Raw genomic sequence first — 18,823 nt, forward strand, 5'->3', positions numbered from 1 at the left:
AGCTACCCAGCATTTCATTGGATCATATGTCATCAGCCACTAGACCAACTGAATAATCTGTTTGCTCCTCAGAATACACAAACTTGTAAGAAATGTTTTGATAAAAAGCTCTTAAATACTGAAGTATTTAGTTCAGGCGAAACTGTACAATGAGTAATATTTAGAAAAGAAGGATGATACATCAGTCTGGGAAGGCATGGCAGCAGGTTGGATTTCTAACTCAATACTGCACGTGCAGTAAGGTGGTTGTTTCCTTTAACACAGGGATTGGAGGTGGATTAGGGAGTCTCCTAGCAGCTGTTTTTCATAATAGCATTTCTTCGTAGGCCTGCAGGTATGCTGCAAAATCCCTCCCTGGGACAAAGTGACAAAAAAAACCCCCAACAACCTATAGCTAGAGACTATAGACCACTGTTTCTAGATACCAAATCAATTTGGCATTAAATCCAAGCAAATAAAGTTAAAAACTAGAAATGCAAAAAAGTGTACATGCACCCTGTCCTATTTACATGAGAAAACCAGTACTTAACAAGACAGAAATCACCCTTCTACATCTAAGTTAATTATGGCAAAACCCCCTACCCATTGAATATTACCAGAGTTCAAGTATGTCGTTTACTTGGTACTAAATGCACTAAATCCCAACCATACACCGTCAAACTGAATCTCGCCAGCCACACTGGGGGAGCCAGACATTGGGAGTTTTCTCCAGCGCAGGCAGCTTCCACCCCTGCCAGACTCACAACTCCTACAGAAAGCTAGTATTTTAACTTTGTCCCAACTAAACCAACTGTATGACATCACTAAAAAGATGTTAGGAGTCTGAAAACATGTCTATTTTCATCATCATAGACACTGAAGAGCTTTTAGTCTTTATCTTAAAACACCAGCAGCAAATGGCAGTGCTGTGAAAGACATGGAACGGCTCCGCCCCTTGTGACAACGAACACTGTCTGACCAACAAGCAGTGATAGGGGAAGGACCCACAATAGAAATCCCTAAAGTGTTTTTTTTTCTGTTTACAGTTATTTTGTAATTCATACACTCCTCTGTAGACAAGTTCACAATTCATAGCTATAACTGGATACAACTTAATTGGGTACTCTTTGTTACCTTCCCCAGGACTTATGTCCTTTCCACCAGTGACCTGAGAACCACATAGGGTACCAAAGACTTACCACAAATCTACCCAGAAGACTTCAGATAAAACATTAGCCTTTGATCCCAGACATTGCGAGACATCTATTTCTTTACATGCCAGATACTTGGGAAGAACCTAAAGACCTCTTTTCTCAAGCCCCAAACTCCAGGTTGACTGTCTAACCCTTCCTTTGTCTTGTGTGGTTAGGTGGTTGCTTCCAAAACTGGTATCAGCTTTCTTGTTCTTCACAGACCTTCCAGAGCTGGACAACGACTGGTCTGGAGAGTCATCTCAGCTGACAGACAGCAGCAACAGCAGAAAGAGAGTGGGAGATGCAGCCCAAATGTGGCGTTATCTGATCACAGTTTTAGAAATTCCTTCCTACTGTAACAATACCAGATTCTACTACCAAGATGATTCAGTACAACAATGTAAACTGACCGCATGTTAAGCAAGAGTTCTTCATGCTGGTTTTTTTAGGACACTGTCCTCACATTCTTTGCTGGAAAAGTAGGAATCCACATTATTTTGACTTTATGTCCAGCAACCCTTTTACACCAACAGACTAAAGCCAGCCTATGTTTCTTCCATAGATTTTTATTTTTCTATTCCCTTTAATTCAGAAAAGCCACAAGTGAACTTGGCAAGGCATCATGATGGGTTTCAGCATCAGTGATCCCTTTTTTGCTAAGTGCTTCTTCAGAATTTGTTTTGGTAACTGTGTTTTATGTGGACTTCATACTACACCATTTAGTTTTTTTAAAAAAAGCAGATTAAGGGGAGGTCCTGTTAAACTGAAGGCAGAAGCTCTCAGACTTGTCTAACTCAGAGGTGGTTCTTTATGACAACTCAGGCACAAAGATGAGAATATTTCTTTTTCTCTTTATCTTGCAACAGGTATTTTGTGAAGCAACACTGAGGAGCCTAAGTGTCGTATACAAACATTTAGCAGCTACATCAAGCGAAGTGGAAGAGTTAGTGAGCTCAGTATCCCATTTGGTGATGGTCAGGAAGAAGTTCTCTTCCACCGGCACAAGAAGAGGAACTAGTGGCAGTACCCCCTGAACCACCACCTACCTGCAGTGCAGGGATTTCCCTCTGGCAGGCGTGCTGCATGGTGCTAAGGAGTGGAACAAGCAGCCAGTGGTTACAGCATCACAGAGAGCATTACACAAAAACTATTCCCAACACATTGCACTTACAGTTTCCTCTTTCTAAGAGCACAGTTGAAGGTGCCAGTGACAGCACTGACTACTTAGAAGGAACAGAGCCACCTAGGAGCCCTGATTCACCTCCCTAACCTTTAGCAGTTAGTGTCGTAGTGACATTCCCCACAACAGGAGTGAACTTCTGTCCTATTTTTTGTATCATTCAACAACTTTTTTTATTCAGTGGTGAGGACTCCCAGGTGAGCAAAAAATCCCTGTATGGAAAAAGTAAAATCAAGAATAAAGTGGAAAAAAACCCCAAACCAAACCACCACCTGATCTACTACTGTACAGGGATCAAAACGCATTGTCCACACATTCAGCTACACAACTAATCCTCAATGAACTCTCATTCCTCCTTCCTCCAAAACTTCTTTTCCTATTGTTCCAAAAGACTCATCCTGAACTACTTTATTTTCAGCTGATCTTTGCTCAGCTACACTGTGTAGAAAAAAAAAATAATGCTAAAAACATATGAAGGTTTTTTTTTTAACCCAGCCAGTCTATGAATGGGGACAAAAAGTAAGGCATCCAAATGCTAATCAGATAAGGGAAAGAAAAACCAAACAAAATCAAGTCAGCAAAGAAGGAAAACTGAAGGAAGAATTATTCAGGGTTTTTTGCATTTGAGAACACCTTTCTTTGGCAATTGAATAGTTTTCCTTTGTGGTCGGGCCTCTTGCATTCTTTGCATGAGTCTTTCACACGGAAAAGAGGGGAAAAACAGATCTTCTAATAGCAATATTGATGTCATAAAAAGCCAAAAACCAGATAGAAACATCAAAGATAAGCTACATTTATTGAGTGCATATCCCTTCCTCCTCCCTACCCTGTTTTATATAGGCGTTTTGGTAGAGTGCAGAAATGAAACAGTTAAAATATAAACTCCACATTTTCACTATAAACTTTCTCCAGCTCAGTCTGGTTTACCTGCACACATCAAAATTAAGAAGTGACGTGTCATATTTGGAAACAGTCATGCCAATTTGCCTTAAAAACCCCTAACACAGGTTTGGCAGTTAAACAATCCTTCTTTTTTCTTTTTTTGTTTCCATCATCCTGCCGTGCCTCTCTGCTCTTCCGAAGGCAGAGCTCTTGCTCCTGTACTTACAGTAAAAGCACAGCTTTTGAGGACCAATTTTTGAGTCTCTTTCCATATGCCTACAGGGAGGGGAGCATCATGGGCTTTCTCTACATTGGTAAGAAATAAGCCAACTCTGATCCAGAAGCAGTGGAAGGAATGCTAAGTCTGAACTATCATCCTGCTTTGCAGTTCAATTAACATTCCCCTGGTACTATCTTCCTCACCCCAACAGCAGAATTTCATGTGAAGTGTTCTTCTATTTCATGTGATGAAGGAGACTTATTTACAAAGCACAAAATATTTGACAAGATCTCTTCCTCTGGCAAACTGGTCTAGTCTCCTCTCAATTTAAGTGGGTGAGGTTAGAAAGAATTAAGATGTCATTACTATGGTATGTACAAAACAGTTATGCTAGCAACCAATTAGTAACTTTACATTTACATATAGTGTTTTCAGTGGAGCTTTACTGTATTATAACAGACACAGGATGATTTCCCCTTCATTACAGAAGGATTTTAAATTAAGCTTCCTGAAAATATCTGAACTACCTTAAAAATCAATAGCTTACTGAGACAGATCCCCTTCTCAAAATACCAAGTGGGAAGTTTTCTATTGCTAGATACACTTTTGCCAGCTTAAAAGTCACGAAAAGTACTGCTGATCTATGAATTTTCAGAAATTTCAAAGTCTAAAAATGCCAGCAGAGTTGCAGAATCCATCTAAAATGAAGGGAACTGCAAAAATTTTGCTATTATTGCAGGAACTGTGTTCACTCCCTGTTTTTGGCAGAAGTGAAACAGGCTATAAACATTTCAATCTCTGGCTCAGGAATAGCAGCAGACTCTTCCAAGGCTTTTATGTTACTAAGCTGAGCAGGGAAGGGTAGATTCCACATGGGGCTCCCGAAATCTCCAGCCCAGTTATACAAAAGGGACAGGCACAGCAGTGCTGACTGTTGCTCTGTGTGAGCTTTCACACCGACTCCACAATTCATGAAGTGAAGTTAGGCACCCAAGAAAAGGCAGAAGCAAGAGCACACCCCACCTACATAATGCAATGTGTAGGTGGCATCTGTTTGAGTTGGTGGAGGAGCTAACACCATATATCTCTGTCAGGGCCATGCTGCAGTTTGGTTAACCAGCCTCATGAAAAGGTGGTGTGACTGCACATGATCCTCCTGGGTTGGGCCCTCCAGCATTCTGGCATCTTCACGCTGTCACCGTTCACATGCCTCGCCCAATGATGAGGACAGATTGCACAAGCTGGGCCTGGAACAAGGACCAGCCCAAGACTCCAGCTTGCTGCTGCGCTGGGCTGGAGTCACATTGGAACCTTGTGCTCTTGGAAGCCAAGTTGAGAGTGAGCAAGTGCACAACCCATCCTCCATCAGTCAGAGAAGAGTCCCTGTAGATGAGAAATGGAGGTCTGAATCCTCCTTCATCTGTACTGAGGCCTCTTAAACATCAGGCAAGTGCTCTAACCTGCTCACAACTGCCTCTTCCAACAACGTTTTCAGGAAAATGAAGCCAGAGTTTTGGAGAGTGTTTTGTCCAAGAAGGGTAGACATGAACTCAATATACATGGTGCATCATGTAAGCATCTCTGGGTGTAAGTAAAACCTTTCCTACACCTCTTAAGAAACTTTCTGTCATTTTTGAGAAGTCTCCCAGTCAGAAGTCAGACCTAGAAAAACTTTAAAAATCTGTCAGTACAAAAGCAAGCAAGATCTGGTGAACAGACAGCTCTGCAGAGAAGCCTGGACTCACGTCTTTTTACCGTGGCTTCTCTGGGTGCCCAGGGAAAACATTCAAGAAGATTCCCCACCAGTCACCATATGCAAACCACACTCCTCATCAGAGGAACTCCACAAGCTCAAGGGATGCATGCAGATCTCCCAATAATACCCTATTAGCATCTGGAAGTCCAGGATTTTAAGCTGAAAGAAAGAGGGCTTATGAGAAGGAGTAAAGGGTAGGAGAAGCCCAGGGTAAGTTCCACTACCACAGCAGCCTCGGTGCTCACTAGTGTCAGCACGCTTTATTTAGGAGCCCATGCTGCAGCGTCAGGATCCCTTGCCCAGGGTTGACCACCTAGCAAGGAATGGCTACTATGGCCCACAGCCAGCATCTGGGTGGCTCAGATATACACAGCAGCTACTTACTCTCTTTACCAGGGTCTTCACCTGCTACTTAAATTAACTCTATTCTGCTTCAAGATTTCTGAACCAAAGATGACTATAGGCTGCTAGGTCAGTAAGAAGAGAGCAAAACCAATGCAATAAAACTATTCTTCTGCTATTCTCTAGCTCTGCTAGTGCAGCAGGTGTTTGACCCAGGAGAAATTACACTAAGGGTGTTCCGACACAATTGGTAATTGGACTCTGACTCAGCTTCATAGTCAACTTTTTGCATACAATTACTGCAGCTGTTTGAGGAGGTATTAGAATTTCTGTACGGAACAGGACTTTGTAGTACAGGTCTTTTGTTGGTTACAACCACTACCACACACTTCACCTCTAAGGTTTATCACTTCCTAACACCCCAGAACCACCCGAGGACCACATATGGTTTTCTAGAGCTCTACTTTCATGAAGTCTATATTGTGCTAGGTCACTCTTCTTACAAAGAATCACTGGGCCATTTACACCAAAAAACAGAAGCCAGAGAAAACACTGTGAAGCTAGTCACATACAAGGTTTAAAAAGGGAATGAAAAGGGTGGGGAAGCAGAAATTTCAGTGGGAAAGAAGCATAATTCTTTTATAATGTTGGTGTAAAAATCATAACCAAAACCAGCATTTTGTAAGTCCCTAGAGACTCCTACCACGGCCTGCTGTACAGAGCAGAATGCAAAATCCTTGGGGGAGAGAACTTTATTTCCTCCTAAAGCTTTTCATCCTCACGTGCCATTTCTTCAATTTACCAGTTTATGACTAACCCTCTTCTCTAACAGTCACCCAGTTTGTTTACTCTTAGCCACTGCAACCACCACCTCCTCCTCCCTGAGCTGCTAAAATTAGCACTGCAAAAGGCTTGAATATCCTTGAATTAGAATTAGCTAATACTTTTTGTAAACCATAGGATGCATTGCATGCCTACAAAGCACCTTGTAGCACAGGGACAGAGTGCTGCTGTCAGCAAAACTGCCTTCCATAACCAGGCACAAACAGTAATGGGAAGGTGCAAACACAAAAAGATATTTCCTATTGTTCTGTCTTTCAAATGCAAGAGCAACAAGCAAGTTTTTATTTCTTGTTTAGATACAACTAGATTTTGAAATGGAAGCACTAAAACCACTACTAACCTTAGCATATTAACCTAGATCCCCAGTTCAGTAGTTACCTTCCCTACCTGACCACTTAGCCAGCACCAAGGCAGTGTTCACATGCATTAAAAACAAGTTATATTAATACAGAAAGTCCTTTAGAAACGGTTGATTCTGATGGTGACAGCTCCAAGACAAAGCTTTTTCCATCCATGTGCATTCAGAGGTCCAGCAGACTAAGCCCTCTGCACTTTTTGTTCAGCAGGTGTTCAAGCCTTGTTCTGCAGGAACTCACCCTGATACCACTGTCTCACCAGACCCAACATGCACCTTTTCAGCACTCCTGTCCTACAACTCAGAAGGAGCCATCAGATTACAGAGATTAAGACCATTCCTGCAGACAGGAAAAGCAACTGCAGCCCTCTGGACTGGAAGAGTCAGATGATCCCTCCCTTGCTTAAGACATCATTATCCAAGATCCTTTCCTCCACATGCCTCATCCTCCTGTCAGTTTGCAGCTTAAACCCCCCGCGTTCCCAGTCACGTACTCTTTGCATTTACAGCTATGCAACATGCTAAGCAATACCTCTCCATCTTCGTTTCTCTGGATGTTTAGATTATCTCTTTGCTAAGGAAGAGATTCATCTGGCATCTTAGATGAAGATATTTTCCCTTTACAGACAACTGTTTGTCTCCAGTAACTACTTGCTCCAGATTTCCACTGCAGCTTGTGGAGGCTACAGTTAGGTTTGGGATGTGTTTCACTGGAAACACTACTCAGCCAAACTGCATCTTAAACTTGTGACTACTAATGACTGAAAGTAGTTTAGAGAAGACTAGCAGTTCACTTTTCCTCTAGCCAGGCACCTGCAACTACAGATCCACACTGACTTGTAGCTGTGTTCATTATACATAGCATATAGCTGGGAGGAAATCTCTCCTTAAACCTCCTGGATAATTACACACCGATACAAATAAGAGGTATAGAACAGGCAAAAATAAAATCAGGATCAGGCTGATAATGATTAGAAACTCAACACATAAAAAACAAATCCATGGAACTCTAAATATTTCCCCCAAATATTAGCAGTCGCTTTGATTTCTGCACACCTAGCTGGAGGAAATGGAGTAAGAGGAAGTGGCAAACGATTTATGTAAAAATACAATTATAGCAAGGTGTTGTTAGGGAATTTCATAATTAAAAATAGTATGCAAATACAGCTGAGTGACTAGCCTTCTTAAAAACACCTATTGCAGCAATAGGATTTAAAAAAATAAATAAATAAAAATCAAGCTTTCTTCCAAGGGCAAATTGAAGTAAACAAACTGCACATTTCAAGAATGTTTTTCTTCTCACTATCAGTTCACTTCTGGGAAGAAAAAAAAAAAAATGAAGCATTTCTAGTACAAAAACACCCAAAACATTAACTCAAAGAGAAGAAAGAATAAAACAAAAAAGTAGAAGAACCGTATCCAAAAAGTGAGCTCCTACTTCACTCCAACTGATATAGTTATGTATTTCTGCCGAAAATCTTGAAGGGGGTAGGTGTGTAAGGGATGAGTTTCATTGTGCTTATTTCTCTACCAGTTCATTATTCTTTCTCTTGTTTTGCTGTACAGAGTTGTAATCAACCTTCCAGAACAACACTATAAATAGAGCTAAAGCAAACCTCAGGCTTTGGTAAAGAGCTCTTGACCTAGTGGTAAGGGCTGGAGTCACCCAGGACTGACTCATGCCACCCAGCTGAACTGCTCTGTTGGCCTGAACCTCCAACCATCTGCTCAAAGCTTATGTGAAAGGATGGGCTTTATTATCCTTTACCTTGGAGTTTGCTGCAAAGGTCTCTGCAAAGGAAAAAGATTCAGCTGAAAGTGGTAAAGTGGTTGATCAGAAGGTTTTCAAACTGTACCATGAACCTGAGCAGTAAAAATATTCACAAAAATATGTGTCCCACATGGTTACTGTAACCACATACTAAGGACTGAGAATGAATTTGCTAGCCATGTAAGTGTTTGGGAACCATATCATGTTTTTGTAGCAAAAAGTATGTCCTAGTTCAAACCAGAAAACAGTTCTGGGAAGTCCTACTGTTTCTGTTACACATCAGATTACATCAGGAAATCACAAATGTCCCATCTAGTTTAAAAAACAATTTGGTAACAGGAGCTTAAGCAATATGTCACTGGGAATGGAAAGAATACGTGGTAACTCTGTACTGCACAGTTAAATAAGAATTCAAATAAACCACTGAAACCAACAAGGCAAGTCAAACAGAGCTTTCCGTTATTGCTTCATATTCCAATCATGATACATCTTCCAGGTATCAGTGGAAGCTGATAGCAGCTCACCATAAATTCTTGCCCAGTATCCTTTATCAGACCTCCCTCTCATACGCACGTAAGAAAAAATAGCAAAGAAATATTGCCAAATGATTAAGTCACAGAAAACTAATTCCAAATCCTTGAGAATATGAAGATAAAACACAAGTTTTGTAGTTAGATTGTAAACTAGAAACTGAATAGAATCTATAACCCTGTTATTTTTACCCCTTCGAAAATATCTGACAAGCTTTGAACACATAAAAACAATCCTCATTCTTAAATTCAAAAATAATCCATTAAAATTACCATTTGGGGAAGCAACTGAGCAAGAATTCTCCTTGATTTATTACAGAGATCTCTACTTCTATCAAGTTAAAGGAATGCTTGTCTTCAATTTTTCTGGTTTTAACTATCCTGTCTTACAAGTCAGCAGTTCAGATCTGCTGAGATAAAATCCCAAAAGTCTCATGGGTGCCTCTAGCCATGAATGACAATCTTGTCTTATATAGACACGCATATACATACACATAAACCCAACCAAATAACACTTGAAATCTACAGATACTCCTATCTGTATTTCTTACACCACTTACCAGTAATTTATATACTTTTAAGAGGCATGTGTTTTAAGATGTATTACTTGCTGAAACAGCTGCCAAGGAAATGCATTGGTTGCCCCTTCAGAAATCTCTTTACAATTACTACTAGACAAACAACACCTACTGCAACCACATTAAGGTTGAGTTAATTCTAAAATAACCTGCAGATGTCAACATCAAGACTTCAGCTAAGCAGCTTTTTCATGTAGTGAGGTATGCTGTGAGCAATGCAATGAGGAAAAAAACAACCAAGTGACCCAGAAACCCTGGGAACGCTTTTAACTTCCTCCTAGGGAGGTGTCAGCCCACATGCTATCCACACATCAGCACACCTCAAAATTCTGATGGCAACTTTTGCAGTTTAGAAAAGTTTCGGCAGACTTAAGCCATTCCTCTCCACAGAGCATTGATTTTATACTTACGTAAAAAGTGTTTTTCCAGTAAGGCTATTTCCAGGTGACCTTTAATCTCATTCAGTCTGTCAGACTCCGTTCTGTTGAAATCCTGGACTCCTGAAGCCATGATGATGGTCCCTGGACCAGCCTATAAGAAAGCCAGAACACACTGACAGCTCAGAGGCAGACTTTTTTTTGTCATTTAAATAAATCAACTTACTTCTGGGGCAGTAAAGAAACAGCCACGTGAGAAACATGCAAGTATCAACAACTCTGCATGCCTCTTATTCAGCATTAAATTACCAAAATAAATGAGTGAAAGCTAATCAAATGCACAGCATCTCTCCCATGTGAGTTTACAGAATGCACTTCTACAGACCTCAGGGAGTTAGAGAAAACAAAGATATTTCTTTCCTCCCTCCCTCCCTCACCAATTCTGCTGCATCACCATTTAGCCTTTCTTCTGCTGATTTAAGAGGCATATTTATACTATCTGACTCCTCTTCGCATTAAATGAATGGTCAATGCAACATACTTTACGTATAAAATTGTGAACCTAGCAAAAGTAATACTAGCAAAAGTAATACTTTTCTAGATATATACTGAGCTATGTGAGAAAACACATATTGTCTATTTTAATATCGATCTATGGAATGTGTAATTCTGAAGACCACGGACTCTCTGCAAAGAAGGGGTCCCCCTCTCTCCCACCTCCAGCACAGCCCAGTTACTGCTGAAGGATGTCGTTTGTGCCCAGAAGCTCATCCTGGAAGGCCAGGAGAGGGAGGAGTCAGGAGATTGTGTGTCTTGACAGATTCACCAGCACTCCTCAAATGAACTCGGCACTGGAAATACTGCAGAATGCAGGAATTAAAGAGCAATTTGACGAGTTAGGAGGAGCAGTGACAACCACCACCTCCACAAAGTGAGCACAGCAAAGCCTCAAGCCCACACAGCAGAAGGCAGGTGATGCTGTCTTTCTCTCATAAACTGGGCATTTTCAGACAGCAGGGTAAAGAGTGGGTGAGGGCATCTCCTGTTCAGGCACTGTGTGCAGTCCTCACAGAAGCCAACATCTAAGAAATGATCTCAAGACAAAGAGGGATTTATTCCCCTATCCTAACCATTCCCCTACCCCTTGTTTGTGCCCTGAAAACATACAGGAACTGTATTGCTTTCAAAAGTCAGCTTGCATACATTTAACCGTGACAGCTTAAATTACATACATATATAAACTCAACTAATCTACAAGAGAGTTAATGAAAAGACATTTTCTGTGTTTCAGGAAAGATGTACAGAGAGCTCACTAACAACAAAGTACTTTCACTGCTGGGAATGATTTGAACTTTTAAGATAAAATAATGTGGAGATACCTATAAAACATCTGTTTTCTTACTTGAGCTGAACGGATGCTGACTTGAAGCCTCAGAATTGTCTATAGAGACAAATTAGCACTCTGTAAGCATTTACTGCACAGCATTTACCTGGCACCAACTCCCCACCTGGGCTTGCTCAATACAGTGCCAAGCAGAGATGCTATTTCCAGTCCCAAAAGCAACACACACCCACACAGCACTCTGCCAACACTGCTGGCCCTGATGAGGAGCAGAAACCGTTAGCTTAACAGCAGCCCTGTGCTGCTTCCCATTTTGGAGCTGGCACAAACCATGTCATAGCAGAGACAGACAGACCCCAGGGCAGTCCTCACATGGGGAGGTGCAGCACAGCATCCCCCTCCCCATGCTCTACATTTCCCGTTCACACCTGCCTTTGGCCAGAGGTGCAGTAGGACATGTCATTTGCACCCGCTCCAGCCACTGCTGAAGAGTAACAGCTGCTTTCAGATGAGCATGGGATGGCAATTAACCTCTGTGTCCATTTCTTATCTATAGAGCTGGGTCGTATTTGTTCACACTGCAAGATTTAATGTTATCACTTGCCAAACACTTGGAGAGGCCCAAGAAGGATGGTGGTGCTGAAGTCAAACAGCAGCACCCTTACAACACAGTCTACAGGGAGGCACAAGGAAACCATTATTAAAATACAGATTGCTGCCAAGGCGGTAAAGCATGGCTTTCTATATTGTATATCTGTTTTGCTGATTAAGGATACCAATTAAACTCGGACACCAGAGTGAAAAGAGTAGGCATATTTTACTAGTGATACCAAATAATGTAACAGTGTAATACAGAAAACATGCAGTAAGAAAAGGCAGAATAATGCACCTAAAGCAACAAATAGGAAAATACAGGGTAATGCATCAAATCATTACTACATGAGAGAGACAATAGTGACTAAGAAAGATCCATCACCACTTGCATACATTACCATCATCCAGATCTGCAGACGCTGGGGAGCCCCGGTTACAGCGAGGATTTGGAGAGCCTGTCCTGGCAAGTGGGAAATCCCACGCGGTGCGTCCACCCGTAGGTGAGGCATCCAAAGTCGCTGTGAGCGGGTCCAGCCTTATGTATTAGAGATCGGCAAGCCAGAATAGCTGGCACCTTTGTTTTGAGTGGAAAATTTCTGGTTTAATTCTCTTGTTGGATTCCACCCAAAGCCTGGCCAGGGCTCGGGGGGGGCGGGGGGGGAGACCAAGGGAGTTTCTAACAAGGCCAAATACGTGGGTTCTCAGCCTTGTTCAAGGCTGAGAAAGGAAAGTTGGATACATTCTCTCAGCATTTCACCCTCACTACTGATTATATTCTAAGCTGCATCTTTCACTAGTGAGCTTACATACTTTATTAATGACTACAAGCTAAGTTAACAGCTTCAGCTTGGGGCCTGTTGTTCAGGCTGCAGTATTTCAATGCTTTAGCACTTTTTACATCAGCATAAGAGGGTTGTTATAACTTAGTACAATACCTACTAGCACAATGGTTATCAGTTATAAAATATACAGGATTCATCTATAGGTCAACTCTGGCTTGGGCCTGTTGTCCAAGCCTTAGCACTTCAATATCCACATCTGGTACAATGGGAAAATCTCTGCTCCCAGCACACAGAAGTTAATATGGAGCTGTCTAAAGAAACAGTGCCACTGCTTACTAAATAAATAAAATCACATACCGGTCGAAGAGCAAGATGCTCTACTTATCAGGAATGTGCCCAGACTCTGCACATCGGCCCAGTGCTTAGACAGCACCTGGCTCCTGCCCAGCCAGTCCCCAGCCCCACGTGCTGTGGCAGGGACACAAGCACAGAGACTGAGGTGAGGGAGGAGAGGAAGAAGAAAGGGGCTAGCAAATATCTTAAGTATATTGAAGTTTTCAACCTCACTGAAGATACTCAAGATATTTCACCCAGAGATGAGCTACATTTCAGAAATTCATCTAGAGAACCAGCTCCACTTTTGCTGCTTCAGAGATGTTAAGTCATTAATTAAAACCCAGGATGCCTTGACTGTGCCTCTTAAAAAGAAGGAAAAAGCAAGAGGTGCATAGCACTGGGGACAGTGATATGAGTTAATAGGACTCATTCTGAAAGTTTCCAAATGTGTGTATCTGCTAAAGCAGTGGATCCAAGAAGTCTGGCATCAGTTGACTGGTTAAAAATCAGGCAGTACAACATCATTGAACCAACCACAAAAGGTTACAATGACCTTCTAAGTCAGAGAAAAAAGGGGAAAAAAAACTGCGCTAAGTTAAAACATAAGGCTGGTTGCTAAGAATACTAGGAGCAAGATCATGTAATTCTCATGTAATAATAAAATGGTTTAACCAGAGCAGTAAGATACACAGTGATATGAGTTTGGTGGAAAATAAAGCACCCAATTTCTAAAATTAGTAGCATCATAATGTATTAATAAATACAATTTAGAAGCATTCAGAAAACTCAGCATGTCCAAGACAGCGATGTGGGAGACATTTAAGCAGATGGTTCTCTGGTCACAGAAGTTTTTTCCCCACACCAACACACCTCTTTCTGTCAAGAGGTGTTAACGGGCTAAAAAGATAAGAAATAAGGTCTACATATTTGCTGCAGGTCAACTGCCTGCCTCTGAACGCAAAAAGCATAACTTAGCATAACTGACTTAACTCACAAGTTAACAAAAAATTATCTTGCATTAATTCCAGTGTTAACTGGGTAAAGGTTTCTCCTTTCTGCTCCCTCTGTAGGCTAGTACTGGGACTCAGGCTGGATCAACTACACTGTACTGTACAGATGCCCTTTCTTGCTTCTGACCCTTGAAGGCTTCCACAGATTTCTGCTTTTTCTTCTGCCTCTCTAGCTTTGACAGGATTTGACACAGGAGCCCTCTTAAAATGTTGGCAATCACTATTACTTAGCGAAGACCATGCACAAAGCTTGGCGGTGCCTAGGAAGCCAACAAAATGCCAGAGTTGAGTGTGGAGTCAGAGACAGAGGGGTTAAAGGAAGATTTCTGGTGATGACAGATTGCCTCTAACCTACTATCAGAGTTCAGCGTTGCTGCTCCAAGCCACATACAGCTCCAGATCTGATAAACCACATCTCCCCACAAATGTGTTTTTCAAGCCCTCTGCAGTTTAGGCTTTTCTTAACAGCACCTCCCAACCTGGAAGTTGTCTGCCCTCCCTCCCCAAACCTCCCTCCATCCTGTGAGCCCTGGGATTTTGTTCTGTGCACTGAGCACCAATGCCACTGTCACTGTACGGCCACAAAAAAGGTCTCAGTCACTTCTTAACCGAGCAGATATGGATCTGTCCTTTCCATCTGCAGCACAGCACATTTTCAGCATCACACAGAAACGTAACTGGCCAACACTCTCCTTTTTATTTCACAGCATTGTACGAGGGTGATTCTTCTCTAGGAATATCTAAAAAAAATGCTGGTCTCATTTCCAAGCTTGTAATTAACTTAAAGAGGAGCAGTTCTCAAACACAGATGATGGGGATCAGCGAGGACACAGCATGTCAAGCCCAGGGACATAACCATCCACCCGAGTCACTCCTCAGCGTCCAGCAGTGGCCAGGATACAACACCGGGAAGCAGTAGTTTAAAATACAGAATTTTAACCTGCATTAATTTGAGCAGCAAAGGGCGGGGGGGGGGGACGACGGGGACACAGGGGAAGCTTTCACTAATACAACAAACTACAGAGCTTGTCCAGAGAGGTCATAGCCTCACGAGTTTCTCTGCTGACAGTTCATGTGCATTTTCTTACTTCAAATTACAAAAGGGTTCCCCCTGGCTGCTGCATCTACCTGCTGTGAGAAAAGGGAAAACCCAACAACACCGCTCAAGAACGAAAGCATCTGCATGAATAGTTTAATCCTTAGTACCCATTCTTGGAAGCATACCCGTATTGGCAAGCTACTAAAACACAGCTACATTTTACATAAATTTGAAAAAGTCTAGTGCTAGACAGGTTTAGAGACTTTAATATCTTGATTGCAATGTTTGCATCATGTTTTATACCTTCCAAGCATAATGCTTTATACCTTCCAATCATTGTAAATGAGGTGACTAGTACAGAAGCGTTTAAGGTTTTAATTGGCATGTTTCAGGAAAAGCCAAACTGTACTGGAACAGCAATTAAATTAATGTTTTCTGTACCACAATAACTCAGATTTAATCCTAGCGCACTGGCAGTGAACTTGCATAAGTAGATTAGATTGCTTTTGTACAATACACCAGGTATGACAGTGCTTCAACTTGTAATTCTCACCACCAGCTTAGTGCAAAACCTCCAAGGGTGGTTGAAAAACACAAATTTGTTCTTTACTCCTCTCTGCCAAAGAGGACATGATCCTCTTCTGCTCCAAGTTCATTTATATACCTGTACATAGAACTGAAAGTTTTCTCCCCTTTTATAAAAACGGGACATTTGTCACATTAAGAGTACATAAATTCATCTATAGCACAAAACAAGGAGACATAAGTTAAAATGAGACAAATGAAGCCACAACTGGCAAATACAAAGGCAGGCTATGATTTTCAGTGCACAGTCCCCCTCCCTGAACATTTGCGTCTTAGCAAATCAAGTCACTGGAGCGTTTTAAAGCTTTTTTAGGTGCAGAATTGTCATCTAGCAGGAAGGAACCCATGCTGCATCTACAGAATAGGAAACCATGATGGCACCGTGTAAAGGGACTTAAATTACCAAGCAAGTAACACTACCCGAATTGCCAATGTCACAAGACAAATGCTAATACATTCACTACTAGGAAGTAGGAATGGACCAGGTTACCCCCCTCTACCTATTTCATGATTGTATTGTTTTTATAAAGCAATGTAGAAATAACAGTGCTACATACAGTGCTGAATGTCCTTGTGTTAAAAAAAAAAACAACCAACCACCTATGGTGAAGAGGGAAGGAAGAAATCTGGGAAACCATTCAGGAACTGAAAGAGACACTTAGCAAAAAGTTAATTTGTTAACCATCACAGCTGTCTCAGCAATGATCTGATCACAATGTCCAAGTACCCTCAGAGACCTAAGAAAGTACCTGCTATCCAAGACATACCTTGGCAGTCAGGGCACTTAAATGAGAGGGGGGAAAAGCACCCACACAAGCAAACAGCTAGTTTGTATAAGTTGAGACCAAACTAGTTCAAATTAAGACATCTATTGAACAAAAAGTCTCAGAAACCACTGAGAAGAATTCAAAGGAAAAGAACAAATCTTTTCAATCCCAGGGTCCTCCTACTAGGACCTAGCTGTGTTCTTTACCCAAACACAGGTTAGGATGTTTATTATTGAACTAAATAGATAAAGCTCATAGTTTTAAGATAAAGAACATAAGATGACCTCATTTGGCCATTCTTTCTGTCCTTCCATGGGGTGTAAATTTTGCACATGCTACTTCAGTAAGACATGTGAAGTGTTGGGACTAAGTCCCACTGCTGTATCCGTGGCCTAGGACTGAACGTTCTCTTCACTTGTTAGAGGTGTGCAACAGAGGATGCTCTTCTTTGCAGATGGTCAGGGCTCTGCAATCACAAGCTTTTATGACAAGGCTTTTTACTCTAAAACCTCCATTTGTGGCAAGATTTTGCATAAGCTTGTCAAGTTCAGACACATACAAAAAGAAGAGGCACCTAATGTGCACATTTCTAAGTACACTATGTACCCCTGAGGCACAGCACAGAAGGGCCTTTCATTCATATGACTGTGCTGTACTGTTCTAATAGACAGAGATCTTTCTTTAATGGCTCCGTAATGATTACTACACCAGACTGAAAAAAAAAGTAGAAGAGAGGGGTAGTGACGGAGCTTTTGTCAAGGGAACTGCTGACAAGGGAGTCAGAGACATCTATGACTGAAGATGCAGATAAGGGGACCAGGACTCAGATTTTGCACGCCTATGCTCAGTCCCAAACCATTAATCTTGCTCTCTCAAGCCCATGAGTTCTGTACTCAGATTTTAATAGGAACAGTGAAGCAACAGAAGTGGAAGCACACTACAGCTCACATCTATCTGAAAAGACATGCAGTCTAACTTCAATTTATGCACAAGACTTGCATTGACTTTTGTATGCTTTCAGCAGTTTCCCAAAGGTATTAAATAGGAAGAAACCAACAAGTCTTGGTCTTCTCATAATCAGTATAATATAAATATAATACTAAGTTGCTTATAGAGCTTATAAAAGAAAACCATCATGTATAAGCAATTTGAGTTTTAATCACTGAATTAAAAACAATTCAGGCACAATTCAACCACATGATCTCAGTAAGAAACAGAGACATAATTCAGAATCGTCCTTTTCACACAATCTCAGCCACTATTTTAATATTGACTTAAATATACAACATTCCTTTCTTTACTCCCAGCACCTCTGTGGCACAGGGGATTATTTTTTCTCCCTTCATTTTATGGATAGGCAGCAGCACTTAGTGGGCAGATGTCTGTGAGGGTCAAATCCTAATCCCCCAGACTTCCCATCTGAAATTTATCCTTTGTACGTCAGACCTCTTTCCTCATACAAGGTTGCTTATTTTGCTCGTATCTGTAACACAGCTGTTGGTCTTAGCAGCAGTTCCTGCTGTTGCAGCATCACACTGGGTTTGGAGCTCCCAAACATCAGGAGCAGGGCAAAACAAGAAGTCTGATGCTGTTGCTGCTTTCCCCTCTCCCATTATCCCTGTTTTTAAAGAACTATACTCAACTGTACTCCAAGGACTTAGATCACGACAGCCTACTTAACACTATGTAATCAGCCAAAAAGCAAAGTGTTTCTCTTCACATTACCTTCTCAGCACACAGAGCTCAACAGAAAACAGAGACCATCACTACAGATGTGTAGCTGTAAGGCTTTATAACTAGTCAAAACTGTAGGTTTACCTCACTGTTCCCTCAGCCATACCATCCTGAAGCTACTATCCTCCTAAAGAACTACAGAAAATAGTATCTAGGGTTTAAGACAGATCTTTCTTAGCCTCTAGCCCCGCCATTCAGATCCTTCTGATTAGACAGAACGGGTATCTAAGTTTAATGAAAATAAGCCAGTATTTACCTACAAAAAACTCAGAAAATACCATGCTGGAAGGGCAGCAGCACAGATTAGTCCCAGTATACACAATATGCGCATCTTAACAAATGACACATGTCTTCAGTAGAATAAGAGCAAAGGAAAAGCATTCAGCAGACTTCCTTGCCTGAGGAGCTTGAGGATTTGCATACAATAGACTTTTTGTGACCAAAAAATGCTCTGTCATTAACACTTGTTTGTTCCATGATCATAGGACAAGAATTCTGGCAAAAGAGCTCCATATAAGCAGGATTGTATGTGATACTATACAAGCCCACTTAAATTAAAAAAACCTCATAGCTACGAAACAGGATACAAACTGACAACCCCAAAGGAGATGCTTAAGCATATACAGTT

The 18,823-nt window shown here is 41.4% G+C and overlaps 1 protein-coding gene across 2 annotated transcripts in view; it reads right to left on the minus strand.

Annotated features, from left to right (window-relative positions):
* GRAMD4 (GRAM domain containing 4) overlaps window positions 1-18,823 on the minus strand; it is an 83,729-nt gene that overhangs the window by 36,176 nt on the left and 28,730 nt on the right. For both annotated transcript variants that reach the window (XM_074827718.1, XM_074827717.1), the window contains exon 3: window positions 10,040-10,160. In XM_074827718.1, coding sequence (XP_074683819.1) covers window positions 10,040-10,160 — 121 coding nt within the window. The remainder of the gene's footprint in view (window positions 1-10,039; window positions 10,161-18,823) is intronic.

This window comes from Strix aluco, chromosome 5, assembly GCF_031877795.1.
Source record: "Strix aluco isolate bStrAlu1 chromosome 5, bStrAlu1.hap1, whole genome shotgun sequence".
NCBI lineage: Eukaryota > Metazoa > Chordata > Aves > Strigiformes > Strigidae > Strix > Strix aluco.